Source organism: Prionailurus bengalensis, chromosome A2 (genome assembly GCF_016509475.1).
Source record: "Prionailurus bengalensis isolate Pbe53 chromosome A2, Fcat_Pben_1.1_paternal_pri, whole genome shotgun sequence".
Classification (NCBI taxonomy): Eukaryota; Metazoa; Chordata; class Mammalia; order Carnivora; family Felidae; genus Prionailurus; species Prionailurus bengalensis.
In genome coordinates, this window is record NC_057348.1 from 162,490,358 (window position 1) to 162,505,381 (window position 15,024).

The 15,024-nt window shown below is 43.7% G+C and overlaps 1 protein-coding gene across 1 annotated transcript; it reads left to right on the top strand.

Annotated features, from left to right (window-relative positions):
• Positions 1 to 5,742: 5,742 nt before the first annotated feature.
• Positions 5,743 to 13,698, top strand: GIMAP5 (GTPase, IMAP family member 5). The gene is made up of 3 exons (XM_043589901.1): positions 5,743 to 6,056; positions 10,665 to 10,713; positions 12,597 to 13,698. Exons 2-3 carry the CDS (start codon positions 10,671 to 10,673, stop codon positions 13,481 to 13,483), a joined length of 930 nt encoding a protein of 309 aa, XP_043445836.1. The 5' UTR covers positions 5,743 to 6,056; positions 10,665 to 10,670; the 3' UTR covers positions 13,484 to 13,698.
• Positions 13,699 to 15,024: the final 1,326 nt, after the last annotated feature.

A 15,024-nucleotide genomic window follows, 5' to 3' on the forward strand; every position in this document is an offset into this window, starting at 1 on the left:
ACGCTGAGCCAGATGGGAGGCTCCAACTCATGAAACCATGTGATTGTGACCTGAATTGAAACCAAGAGTCAGACGCTTAACAGACTGAGCCACCTGGGCTCCCCTATAATCCCCTTTTGACTAACCCAAAACCAACAGATTAGAAACCTTAATCACATGGCAGAATGCCTTCACCTCTGCCATGTAAAGTGACATCCGTCCTAGTCACAGGTCTGCCCATGCTCAAGGGGAGGGGATAGTCCAGGTCTTGTGCACCAGTAGCAGGGGCATCTTGGGGCCCATCTTAGAATTCTTTCTACCACAACAATATAGATGGGTTAAAAGCAAAAGGATGGGGAAAGAAATACCATGAAAACACTAATGAAAAGAAAGCTGAATCACTATATCAATAGAAAGGTAGGCTACAAACAAAGAATACTATTAAAGATAAAGACAGACATTATAGAAGGATAAATATGTCAATTTACCAGGAAGATATAACAGTCCTAAAAACGCATGCACCTAAAACTTCAAAATACATGAAGCAAAGGCGACACAAATCAAAAGGACAGACAAATCCAGAAGTATACTTGGAGACTTTAACCTCCTTTCTTACTATTGGGTAAAACACATAGACAGAAAGTCAGTAAAAATACAGAAGGCATAAGACTGGATACTTTCCCATTAAGGTGAGGAAAAGGCCAGTATGTCCCTCCTTATCATTCCAGTTCATCATCATACTGGACATCCAGCCAGTGAACTAAGACAAGGAAAAGAAATGTCATAAAAACTGGAAGGGAAGTAATAAAGCTCTCTTTCATCAGAGATGATGTGATTATCTATGCAGAAAATCCCAAAGAGGGGAAAAAAATATTCTAGAGGGGAAAAAATATTCTGATTCTAATGAATCAGCTTAGCAAGGTATGATAATGCAAGATCAATGTGAAAAGACTGATTATATTTCTGTGTACTAGCAATGAACAATTGGAAATTGGAATTAAATAATCAGTACTATTGTAATAGCATTAGAAACCATGAACTACTTTGGGATAAATCGAAGATTTTTATGCTGAAAACTATGTTGGTGAGAAAAATCACAGAAGGCCTATAAATAAATGGAGAGATATCTCATTTGTGGATAAGAAAATTCAGTATTATTAAGATGTCAATTCTCCCCCAATTTCATCTATAGAGCAATACAATCCTGATCAAAATCTGAGTGGGATTTTTTTGTTCACGAGCTGCTTCTAAAATTTATATGAAAAAACAAAGAACAAAAACTATTTTGAATAAGAAAAAGTTGGAGGATTCACACTCTCTGATTGCAGGATTTGCTGTAAATCTATACGCATCATAACTGCAAGGTTACCATACATATGGATCAGTGGGACAGAATAGAGTCCAGAAATAGACCAAAGGAAATATGACCAATAAAAACCAATAAATTTTTGGCAATTTTTACAAAAATTGAGAGAGAAAGAGAAAGAGATAGGATAATCTTTTCAAGACATGGGGATAGAAAATGGGCATCGATTTGAAATAAAAAATAATCTTGATGCATACTTTACACTGTATAGTAAAATTAACTTAGTGATTTTGTGAGTGGCATTCCTCCACTCTGGGCATCAGTCTCCTTATCTGTAAAATGAAAGGGAAAAAAAGAAGAAGAAAAACTTCTGGATGAACTCTGAGATCCTTCTAGCTCTCACCTCCCATGGCTGTCTTTCTTGCCTTCTGTCTACACAGAACTTATTTATTCACTGGGTTAAACTTGCAGATGAAAAAATGTATACATGCACGTCTCCCCAAGGCTAATGGCAGCAGAGGCTGTGGGTGTCAGAAATACACAAGCTATGGCCTCTCATGACTTCTTATGTTGTCACTGAACTGTTTCTAGCACCTCTTGTGCAAATCAACCCCCCTCTACCACCCTCCACAGAGGAATCGGTTTTGCATTCACTTTTTACCTTACCCAGTGCTGTGCTTCCTATTATCTGAAGGATGGATTGGAGAAGTTTACTTTCCCTTTGGATAAAGGCAATTAGCTAACAGGTGGTCCTCCAAATTACGATGTGAATTTAGGGTGAACTGTGTCTAACAAATAATACAGTCAAGTCTTCTTACTTGAGGAATAGTTACAGTTTATCCTGACCACATATGCAGTGGGCTGCATCTGCTTGGCTACATAGCAGGCTACAATTTCCTTGTCTTTGCAATCTCTTTGAGGATCACCTGTGACGCACATCATCTTCTGGTTTAATGCCTGTTCCAAGATAAAACTGTTTTATTTCTCTTCTATTTTGATGGAGAGGTTTTCTGAATTAGCAAGAGATTGTTTCAAACTATATTCCCCCCCAAAATCTCAGGCAATGATTATTAGGTGACGCTAAGCCTAACTTCAAATATGAGCAGAAAGGAATCTGGAGATTCTCTAGGATAAGACTGGGCTCTGCTTAAACACGTATCATGCTCTGATCTTGCTTTGCAACATAATTGTTTTTGATTGATTGGTTGATTTTTTTTAATTTTTTTTCAACGTTTTTTATTTATTTTGGGGACAGAGAGAGACAGAGCATGAACGGGGGAGGGGCAGAGAGAGAGGGAGACACAGAATCGGAAACAGGCTCCAGGCTCCGAGCCATCAGCCCAGAGCCTGACGCGGGGCTCGAACTCCCAGACCGCGAGATCGTGACCTGGCTGAAGTCCGACGCTCAACCGACTGCGCCACCCAGGCGCCCCTGATTGGTTGATTTTAATTTCAGTATAGTTAATATACAGTGTTGTATTAGTTTCAGGTGTATATACAGCAATTCAACAATTCCATATATCACTCAATGCTCATCATGATAAGTGTACTCTTAATCCCCATCACCTATTTCACCCATTCCCCCCACTTCCCCTCTACTAAACCACCAGTGTGTTCTCTATAGTTAAGAGTCTGTTTCTTGGTTTGTCTCTTTTTATTTGTTCATTTGTTTTCTTTCTTAAATTCCACATATGACTGAAATCATGTTATTTGTCTTTCTCTGACTTCATTTAGTATTATACACCCTAAAGCCATCCATGTTGCAAATGGCAAAATTTTGTTCTTTTTATGGCTGAGTAGTATTCCATTGCATATATACACCACATCGTCTTTATGCATTCATCTATTGATGGACACATAGGTTGCTTTCATAGTTTGGTTATTGTAAATAATGCTGCAATAAACATAAGGATGCAAGTATCCCTTGGAATTAGCGGGGTTTTTTTTTGTAATTTGGGGGGTAAATACTCAGTAGTGCAATTACCAGATCATGGGGTAGTTCTAGTTTTAATTTGTTGAGGAACCTCCATACTGTTTTCCACAGTGGCTGCACCAGTTTGCCTTCCTACCAGTAGCGCACAAGGGTTTCCCTTTTGTTCCACAACCTCACCAGCACTTGTTGATTCTTGAGTTTTTTTTAATGTTTATTTATTTTTGAAAGACACAGAGCATCAGCGGGAGAAGGGCAGAGAGAGAGCAAGACACAGAATCTGAAGCAGGCTCCAGGCTCTGAGCTGTCAGCATAGAGCTCTATGTGGGGCTCAAACTCACAAACCGTGAGATGATGACCTGAGCCAAAGTCGAATGCTTAGTGGACTGAGCCACCCAGGCACCCTGCTTCTTGAGTTTTTTACTTTAGCCATTCGGACAGGTGTGAAGTAATATCTCAGTGTGGTTTTGATTTCCATTTCCCTGATGATGAGTAATGTTGAGCATCTTTTCATGTGTCTGTTGGCCATCTGGATGTCTTCTTTGGAGAAATGTCTGCTCCTGTCTTCTGCCCATTTCTTCACTGTGTTATTTGGGTTTTGTTGTTGAGCCATATAAGTTCTTTATGTATTTTGGATACTAACCCTTTATCAGATATGTCATTTGCAAATATCTTCTTCCATTCACTAGGCTGTCTTTTAGTTTTGTTGATTGTTTTCTTTGCTGTACAGAAGCTTTTTATTTTGATATAGCCCCAATAGTTTCCTGAGGCAAGAGAACCAAATGCAAAGTAATTGTTTTATATTCATTACTCTAGCCTGAAATGTGCAATCAGTTGACAAATAGAAGAGCCACAGCCTCCCAAACCTGCCCAGGAATCAATGGACACATAAGCGCCAAACCCCATTAAGCCCCTTAAGACAGGCTTGTCAGAGGACAGGCAAGGGGTAGCCAGCACGCGGGGTCTGGAAAGCCCTTGAAATCACGTCCTTAGAGTTGTTCTTTCAGCCCATCTGTGGACCAGCACAGCCTTTCCGTCCCTGATAAGCAGAAGCATTCTAGAAACAGGAGTCTGGGTACCATCGGTGCTGAGGGGAGTGCCCCACTGGGCCCTTCCTGGGTCACTGGAGGTGTTTCTTAACCTGGGGGTCCTCCACAGTCTTCAGAGCCTCTACCTCCAAATTCTGTTTATTCTAACAAGTCCTAAAAAGGAAATGGGAGGATGTTTTCTTTAGAGAAGTGTCTATTCGTGTTTTCTGCCCATTTCTTCACTGGATTATTTGTTTTTCAGGTGTGGAGTTTGGTGAGTTCTTTATAGATTTTGGATACTAGCCCTTTGTCTGACATGTCATTTGCAAATATATTTTCCCAGTCTGTCGGTTGCCTTTTAGTTTTGTTGATTGTTTCCTTTGCAGTGCAGAAGCTTTTTATCTTCATGAGGTCCCAAGACATCCTGATGGTCAACAGACACATGAAAACATGCTCAACCTCAACATTGCTCCTCATCAGGGAAATACAGATCAAAACCACACTGAGATATGACCTCACGCCGGTCAGAGTGGCTAAAATGAACAAATCAGGAGACTATAGATGCTGGAGAGGATGTGGAGAAACAGGAACCCTCTTACACTGTTGGTGGGAATGCAAACTGGTGCAGCTGCTCCGGAAAACTGTGCAGGTTCCTCAAAAAATTAAAAATAGAACTACCCTATGACCCAGCAATAGCACTGCTAGGAATTTACCCAAAGGATACAGAAGTACTGATACATAGGGGCACTTGTCCCCCAATGTTTATAGCAGCACTTTCAACAGTAGCCAAATTATGGAAAGAGCCTAAATGTCCATCAGCTGATGAATGGATAAAGAAATTGTGGCTTATATACACAATGGAACACTACTTGGCAATGAGAAAGAATGAAATATGGCCTTTTGTAGCAACGCGGTTGGAACTGGAGAGTGTTATGCTAAGTGAAGTAAGTCATACAAAGACAGATACCATATGTTTTCACTTTTATGTGGATCCTGAGAAACTTAATAGAAGACCATAGAGGAGGGGAAGGGGAAAAAAAAAAAAAAAAAACCTGGAGAGGGAGGGAGCCAAACCATAAGAGACTCTTAAAAACAGAACAAACTGAGGGTTGATGGGGGGTGGGAGAGAGGGGAAGGTGGGTGATGGGCACTGAGGAGAGCACCTGTTGGGGTGAGCACTGGGTGTTGTATGGAAACCAATTTGACAATAAATTTCATATTATAAAATAAAATAAAATAAAATAAAGTGAAATGAAATGAAATGATAAAATAAAATAAAATAAAATAAAGTGAAATTAAATGAAACAAAATAAAATAAAATAAAATAATAAAATAAAATAAAATAAAATAAAATAATATTCGGGGGGGGGGCGGGGAAGGCAATGGGAGGAGACATGGCGACCCCAGCAGGCTCAAACAGGAATTGTCCCTTTATGGAAGCCACACGGCCACCCACTCGCTCGCCGCTCTCCAGGTGCTGCGGACCCCAAGGGACCGTCCCTGTCTGGGCCGGGCGGGGGCCAGGCTCCCTGATCCCCTTTGCCTTCTGGAGCCAAGGCCGAGCCCTGGAGCCCGCGGCCTCCCCCGCGGTTCCTCCCTAAATGCACCCGCCCCGCTTCCTGCTGCGCCCTCAGCGCCCTGAGAGCCGCCCACGTCCCCGCCCTCACCCCACCTCCCATCCCCGGGAGCCACCCGCGTCCCCGCCGCCTCGAGAGCCGCCCCGAAAGCCGCCCGAGAGCCACGGGCCCCCGAGAGCCTCCTGCCGCCGCCGCTAGAGCCGACGTCGAGCACGCAGCCCGCAGCGCCGCTCCTGGTAAGGGGACGGTCCCAAAGTCTTTAGGGGGTCTGAGGGCCCAAGGTTTAGTCCCACCCAGTTCTGGTGTGATCTCACCCAGGGTGCAGGACTTGTGGGTTAGCCCCTCAGTGAACCCGGATGGTAATGGTGGGAGTTACGGGCTCAGGGGATTCGGGGTGGCTGGAAACAGGCTTGGAACCACTCGGCCTGCGCTCACAACCCAGCACATTTCATGGCGCCACAGGCCAGTTGTCCACTTCCTGGCCCCTGTGATCCTCGTGAGCCTCGCAGAGTTTCTTAAAGCAGGACTATTGTCCTCCCCTTTGACAGATGAGAAAACTCAAACGCCCCAGGTACCCTAGCCAGGTAGGGACACACGTCTCAGTTTCAATCTCTTAACCTCCCCACCACCCTCGATCCCTGACTTGTGCCAAGGCCCAGAAAGGTCTGGGAGAAGAGGACGCATTCCTAGGGTTGCAAAGGGCAAATGTGGGATTATTATTCCCTCACCCCCACACACACCAGTCCCATGGGCCAGGTGTTCCAAAAAGACCCCTCAGGGGACATTGTCCCATGACTTTGATCAGAAGCCATTCCGTTCTCCCCCAAATACCACCCCCCCCCCCATCTTTTGTATGACACGATATAGGTAGGACTCTATTCTAGGGCAAACATACTATGCTCAGGGCATATGGGAACAATCCTTTTGTCTGCTAACCCTTGGTGGGAGTTGTGTCACAACCTCACAGTGACTGAAGTACAGAACAAGTGAGCCAAACCGGGAAATACAGGGACTGGGTAGATGAGTGAAGGAGATATTTGTGAATTAGGCAAGAAATATTTTTTATCTTTCCCAGAACAGCATTAGAGAGCCTGCTTTCTCATGGTTTGATAAAATGAAGTAGCATCATGATAAAATCAGGCTCCTACAATTTTAAAATCAGAATGCACATTATGTTTGCTTTCAATTCCTACCTAGGCTAGATCCTCCTACAATCCCTGTCTGATTCTGTCATTTCTGCTTACATGCTGCCTGCCACTTTCTCATGATACCTCGTCCCATTTTGGAGAAGGTTAGCAGAATTTTCCTTTTGGAGAAGAAATCTGCCTTCGTTCCCAAATCACTCACTTTTGCCTGTGCTGAGGTTGACACGTACCACATTCTTTCAGGTATACAATCCTTCCCCAGCCTTTTCCGAGGCTTTATTCCATCCTGTTAATATTTTGTCTGTGACTCATTTTAACATTTCTGTCAATATCCTTTCAGACTTGCCTCTGGACACTTTCTTATTTGTTAATATCTGCCTAAAAATCCATCCCTCAGGGGGAGGTATGTCTCCCCCCGCAGCCTGACCCAGTCAGAAGATACTTCAGAAGAACCACTATACTGCATTTCCACTAATGTAACCTGAGTTGATTGGCCTTTTGAGACAGCCACACTGCACCATTTGGGTCACACTTAATCAAGTCAAGCAAAAACACCAGATTATTTTAAACCAAACTACTTCAATTCAGAGCAACTCCTGCCTCCTGCAAATTTTTTTGAACATATATATATATATATATTTTTTAGAACATGCACTCAAGATTTTGCAATAGGGGCGCCTGGGTGGCTCAGTCAGTTGAGCATCCAACTTCAGCTCAGGTCATGATCTTGTGGTCCGTGGGTTCAAGCCCCGAGTCGGACTCTGTGCTTACAGCTCAGAGTCTGGATTCTGCTTTGGATTTTGTGTCTCCTCTCTCTGCCCCTCCCCAACTCACACACTGTCTCATGCTGTCTCTCAAAAATAAATAAATGTAAAAGAAAAATTTTAAAGATTTTGCAATACAATTCTCCATGTTGATTCTAAGGCAGACATCCAGCCTGTCAACACCAGTTGATGTTCTGACTGTGGGATGCTAACATTGTATGCGGTGTTCCAAGACGATGGTGGACTTCTTTGGAATAATCTCTTTTATCCCCTGTGGAATCAAGGAGGATATGCAGGCAAAAGGGGCCTTTTTTATATAGCTTAGCTCCATGGCAGTTGGGTGACCTTGGGCAAGTCATCTGATGCTCAATTTCCTAATATTTTAATAGAAATTTCAAGACTATCTTGATCACATCACAGGGAATTTATTTCTTTATTTTTTTTATTTTTATTTTATTTTATTTTATTTTTATTTTATTTTAATTTATTTTATTTTTATTTTATTTATTTATTTTATTTTATTTTATTTCTTTATTTTCTTTATTTCTTTATTTTGAGAGATAAAGAGAGAGAGAGGTAGGGAGGGAGGGACAGAGAGAGAGAGACAGAGAGAGAATCCCAAGCAGACTCCATGTTCAGCATGGAGCCTGACGGGCTCGATCCCACCACCATGAGATCACAACCTGAGCTGATATCAACAGTTGGACATGTAACCAACAGCCACCCAGGCACCCCTCACATCACAGGGAACTTAGAAGAACAGTTAGAATCGTGGACATGAAAGAATTCTGAAGGTTATAGATGACTGCACAGAGGATGTTCACAATGATGAAACCCATCATCAACATCCTCACCCCTATCATCATCGCCTTTACGGAATCAGTAGATTGATTCCAGCATGTCTTATGAGGTTCCCAAACCTCAGAAAATGTCATCTAAAAATACAAAAGATGTCAGAGAACTTGAGGAGTTTTAGCAAAAGCTGGAATATAATTTACCAAAAGCAAAGGACAGCATGTGAAAGATGGTGAGGCAAATGCTCTTCTCTGGGCTTAAAGAAGGGAGGGGAGGAAAAGGAAAGAGAAGGAAAGGAAGAAGGGAAAAGAAGGAAATTGTCTTAATATATTCTGATAATGTGGAAGAGGATGGTTTCCCCTAAGGAGGGCCAAACAAAACAAAACAAAACAAAAACAAAAACAAAAAAAAACACATCCACTGCATGAGTAGAAAAGCATGCAGAAGTTATTTCTATATGACAGAAGCCACCTGAATAGCCAATAAGCTATGAAAAACACTTTTGATTCTATGGCAATTAGTAAAATTCAAGTTTAAACCAATTAAGATATCCTTTTTTATGCCCAGAAGAGCGACAAAACATTAAGTCTAATATCACCAAATGCCAGTGAAGGTTTGGGAATTCTCATATGTGGCTGGTGCCAATGTGAGTTAGCACAACCATCCTGGGGGCATAATTAGCAATACCTAGTCAGATGGCAGCTGTTTATCCCAGGTAAATTGCTGCGCGTGTGCACAAGAGGACATACATGGGGATTCTTTTGCAGCATTGTTGATAGTACAAGCACATAGCTTGAAACAGCTCAAAGTTTGTTGATAATTGATAAAATGTTCCATAAACAAGGTCATCTACATAAAAAGCTTAAAATACAAAACCAGTACTATACATTATCTATAGAGACATGTGTATGCAGAAGTATAAATAGGCAAACGAGAATGATCCATAAAATCCTCAGAATACTGTCTTTCAGAGGACAGAGGGAGGGGCAATAAGACTGGGGAGCCAAACAATGTTAATGAAACTACATGTGTAATGTTTGACTTTTCAAACAGAATAGCTCCAGTAAAAATGCCCAAATATTTACATTTGTTCATTGCAAATGGTAGCTACTTCATGCATTTCTCCACTTAAAAAACGTGTTTCAAAACCGCGTAATCTTTAAACCTGGATAAAGACAAAGAACCTCAGAGTTCATCTTAATTATATTGCATGTCTCGTGCCTGCCTTATCTAATGCTTACTTACCTTTCCTAATACCAAGAAGAATGACCCAATAATCTGCCTCATTTGAATGAAACATTTATGCCAATCCTGGTGCCGATTTCTGATTAAATCCGCTGAGATACAGAAAAGGCGATTATCTGGGGACCAGGACCTCAGAGCCCACCAGGAAAGAAGTTGGATTAAGATCTGAGCAGGCAATGAGTTTATCCTGAATTTGTCCTGAATGTTGATTCTGTCCCTTCGTCATGGCACCACCTTCTCTCCACCAAACTCCCTGGCGTGGGGCAAGGTGGGGGATGGGGTGGTAAGGAAGGTGCTGGGCTCGGCCCTCTACAACTACTTCCTCTGCTGTCAGTGCCTGAGGTTAACCTTGTTCCCATCCCGCTCTCCCACTGGAAGGAACATTGTGCTTTCCTCTTTGCCAATGGAGTATCTGACACAGTTTCTGGGAGCAAAAACTCTCAGTACTTCAAACAAACCAGTGTTATTTACAGAAAGGCAGGGTTTTGTTTTGTTTTTTTTTCTCTGTATTCTAGCAAGTTTGCCTACTTTGATTCCAACTAATAATAATGCCCCACTCCTGGTTCCATAGAAGAATGCTTTCTTCATTTCATGCCTTTTCAAGTTGGAGAAAGAAAAACCAACTGATTCTGTTTTAAAAATCTTTCCTAATTTCCTATAAGTTGAAAAAAAAAAAAGCAACAGTGCATTGCGTTAACATAACCTAACTTAACTTTGCCTGGCTTGCATAGTTATTCATAGATGTTTGGAAGTATAATATGAGTTAGAAAATTAGCAATGGAAATGGCTCATCCTAGGATAATTATTCTTAGTTGTCTGAATTGAAAGTGTTCTCAGGCCTTAGCAACTCCCATATGGACACTTGCTTTTATTCCTTTCCTGTTTTTTATTCCAGAAGAGAATGGAAGGGCTTCAGAGAAGCAGATATGGAACTATGACTGAAGGTAAGAAAGCCTTGGTGTTTGCAGGAGCTCCAGGCACCCGGGAGCATCACTGTTCTGTCTCCACCGACTCTCACCTCAAACACGGGGACAGAAACCCAGTTACTTTAAACTGAGGAGGTGCCTGGGTGGCACTCTTTGGTGTGACACACTGTCCAGAGAATGAAAAAATATAAGCTACAGACTGGGAGAAAATATTGGAAAAATCCATACCTAATTTTATGGTATATTCAAAAAAGAAATCTTCATGGGGTGCCTGGGTGGCTCAGTCGGTTGAGCGTCCGACTTCGGCCCAGGTCATGATCTCGCAGTTTGTGAGTTCAAGCCCCGTGTCGGGCTCTGTGCTGATGGCTGGGAGCTTAGAGCCTGCTTTGGATTCTGTGTCTCCCTCTCTCTCTGACCCTCCCCTGTTCATGCTCTGTCTCTCTCTGTCTCAAAAATAAATAGACATTTAAAAAAAAAGAAATCTTCAAACTTAATACTAAGACATCAAAAATAAAATAAATAATAAATAAAAAATGGGTGATATGAAGAAACATATCACCGAAGACAATACACATAAAGAAGCACCTGGGTGGCTCAGTCAGGTAAGCATTCAACTCTTGATTTCGGCTCAGGTCATGATCTCATGGTTTCTGAGATCCAGCCCTGCCACAGGCTCTGTACTGACAGTGCGGAGGCTGCTTGGGATTCTCTCTCTCTCCCTCTCTCTCTCTCTCTGCCCCTCCCTTGCTCGCGCTTTCTTCCTCTCACAAAATAAGTAAACATAAAAAAAAAAATAAGCTGAAGAAGAAAGAGACAACTGTCACCTGTTCTTCCCCTTCCCTGTCATCATCATGCCCAGCACACTCTCGCCTGCACATGATCGGTGGGAAATGTGGAGGTGAAACTTCACATCAGGGTTTGGAGGATTTGGAACCAGGCTGTGAAAACGATTTCTCTTTCCTTGTCTGCTCCCAACTGGAAAGAGGAAGAGTTCCCGTAGAGATTTAGTAACGCTGCATGCTCCAAATGCTTAAGGAGAGGAGGAACCTGAAATGGCCTTAATTCATTTGAACTCATAAAGACTCTAAAAAGTCCTCGGGTTCTCACCCCCCTCCAACCCTTGAAGATTTTAGCTCTTGGCTCGTGTCACCCCACCTCCAACACCTCCCTGTGCAGTTCACTCAGCCGGTTTCCTGTGTAGTTCACTCAGCCAGATATCTCCAACACATGTGCTTCTAATGTCCTTTCTTCCACTTTTCTTCAGCCTCCCATCCAGGGGCATCTCCCAGACTTTGTCCTTGACGTTAATCACCTTCTATCATCTCAGTTTCAAGCCTCCAACTGCCCACCCACAGAGCAGACATCCAGGGACATTCAGCTAGTCCTTGGCGGGAGGTCACCGAAGCTCTGACAGCTGAGATGCACTTTACGCCTGAGGTTCATATGTGTGCGTTGAGCCTGGGGATTTGTGGATGGAAAAGAGGTGATAATGTTTTCTCATTCATGGCTTCTCATCCTCTGCCTCCTTCTAATCTCACATTTATCTAGCATGAAATTGACCAAAGCACCATCTATGGAAAAGCACTGGGATCACATTCCTTTAAAAAAAAAAAAAAAAAAAAAAAAAGCTGTATTTTCCCTGCTGTAGATGAAGTGCTTAGAGCATTCTTCTCAGTGGAGCGGTCCCTCCCTTGGCTGTGGGTCCAAGCTTCTAATTTCTAACATAGGCTTTCTATGATCCAAGAACATCCTAAAGGATACGAACTTTCATATGTATTTAGATGTGACTGTTTTGGTGACAGGGAGGTCCACGAGTTGTCATGCGATTCCATGAAGGTCCCTGCCCTGGAAATCTTAATCACTAACTTAGTAAGACACACACAAATTGGTTTTTTTCATAGGCAGAGGGGAAGATAACTGGTTTGCAACATCATCCTCACTGAGGATCATCCTGGTGGGCAAGACAGGCAGCGGGAAGAGTGCCACAGGGAACAGCATTCTCTGCCAGCCAGTGTTCGAGTCCAAGCTGAGGAGCCAGCCTGTGACCAGAAAGTGCCAGGCAGAGACAGGGACCTGGGATGGAAGGAACATCCTGGTGGTTGACACACCCCCCATCTTCGAGGCAGGGGCTCAGACCCAGGACACGTACAAGGACATCGGGGATTGCTACCTGCTCTCTGCCCCGGGGCCCCACGTGCTGCTGCTGGTGACCCAGCTGGGGCGCTTCACCGCCCAGGACACGGTGGCGGTGAGGAGGGTGATGGAGATCTTCGGGGAAGAAGCCATGAAACACATGGTGGTCCTCTTCACCCACAAGGAGGACTTGATGGGCGAGTCCTTGGACAATTACGTCGCAAACACGGACAACCATAGCCTGAGGAGCGTGGTCCAGCAGTGCAGCAAGAGGTACTGTGCCTTCAACAACAAGGCCACCGGGGAGGAGCAGGGGGAGCAGCGGGCCCAGCTGATGGCCGTGGTCGAGAGGCTGGAGAGGGAGAGCCAGGGCGCCTTCCACACCAACAGCCTCTTCTTTGAAGCCCAGATGCTGCTGCAAGACGGGGGCAGTGCCCACGGGGAAGAGCACAGGTGCTTCCTGACCAAGGTGCAGGAGTATGTGGAAAAGCAACAGCGAGCCCTGAAAGAGAGAGGCAGTAACTGGGCCTCCAGGGTGCTCCTCAGAGTCAAAACCTGGGTGTTTTCTAACCCTGGGATATCTGCCTTCCTTGTTATATGCTTTCTGATTTTTCTGGCCGTTTTAATTAACTTGTGTATTACTCATGCACACTGAGCGTTTTCAGATGATTTTTGCAGTCAGCTATATTATTTTTTGAGTCCCCGTCTCTGTCTGTGTCAGATTCTTTATATGCTTTTTTACATAATTTCACTTCAGTTTCTCTTCCTTGCATTAGACATGCCACCTTTTCTTTTTTTTTTTTTTCAAGTGCTTTTAGGTAAATAAAATCCAAAGGGAAAAAAATTTTTTGTTTTTGTTAAAAATTGTAGCAGTAAGAACAAAAGGGATGAGAAACTAACCGTCATAGGATGTCTGCAGGAAGGAAGGTGGTGGACCGTGAAGCTGTGCGGATGTCCTACCTCTGGGCCCTATTTTGTGCAACGATGCTGTCGAGGGGAGACACGTGTTACATTAAAAGCTGGTGGCAGAATTCTTTATTTTATTCAGAAACATGCTCTGATTTCATTGGAGTTGGTCATAAAAGACGCCCATCCCCATCCCCACACCTTCGAGAGAGGATGATGAGGTTGTTGAGGGGACTTGGGGGGACTTTCCAAGGCAAGAAGAGGTCCGGGACAGAATGCACAAGAGGGGTCTGGCATGATGAAGGAGAGAAAAGGGGTCACCACAGCGGGGTGGGGCTGAGCCTTAGGAAAAGCAATAGCTGAGAAATTCCAGTGGCGGGGAAATGAAGGAACTGTAATGTCTTAAAGCAGGCATTGGCAGGGCCAGATAGTGAATACTTTAGGCTTAAAAACGGTCTGTAGTATGCTCAGCTCTGCCCTAGCCGCCACAGGCAATGCGAGGCTACATTCCTATAAAACTTAATGAACAGGGACATCTGAATGTCATGTAACTTTCCTATGTGGCCATGAAACATAATTCTTCCTTTGATTTCTTCAACCTTTTTAAAATGTGAAGGCTTCTCTTCCCTCACAGGACATATGAAACACACAGCAGGCCAGAGTGGGTCTATCTTATGGTATATTTCCTGTTGCTGGTCGAGCTATGTTATAATGCAACATCTTAACCTCAAACCCAGGAAAGGCCAGTTCAATCATGTGTGTTCTCCGTGGGACTTTGGGAAAAGGGTCGTGTCCGACTGTTCGATGGTAGTAAAGAGAAGAGGGCAGACACTGGGGTGGAATCTGAGCAGAGGTCATGAATTCAGCAGAAACAGGAAATCAGATGAGGGCGTGTCTGGTGGCCCCTCCCCTGCCATCTTGTTGATAGCTGCCCCTCCTTCTGTGCTCCTTTGTACCTGTGAGGGACCTGCAGTCACCCCGGGCAGCCTGCGACTGGATATGGGGTGAGTCTCAGGAACTTGATGTGACACCCAAGCATCATTCTCCAAGCCTGTATTGGTAATAAAGGTGCCATATTGAACCTTACAACTGTATCAGGTAACTGACTCCAGACATGTTCCACGAGTGTTAAGTTTAAGCTCCTCAAGCCCTGGACACACTAAGGAACTTTGAGTTTTCAGGCCAAGGACCACCTCCTGAAGGCAGTAGTCCCAATTTGGCCAGCCTTACTTGGTCTCCCCTTCCTTGAGTTAATCTGGTCCAGCTCCACATGCGTTTACTACGTGAGTG

What these genes read in the sequence shown, in the direction of transcription:
- GIMAP5 (XM_043589901.1), top strand. Translation starts at nt 10,671, where the DNA reads ATGGAAGGGCTTCAGAGAAGCAGATATGGAACTATGACTGAAG. An exon ending in ATATGGAACTATGACTGAAG is followed by an intron (nt 10,714 to 12,596) that starts GTAAGAAAGCCT and finishes TTTTTTTCATAG; the next exon opens with GCAGAGGGGAAGATAACTGG.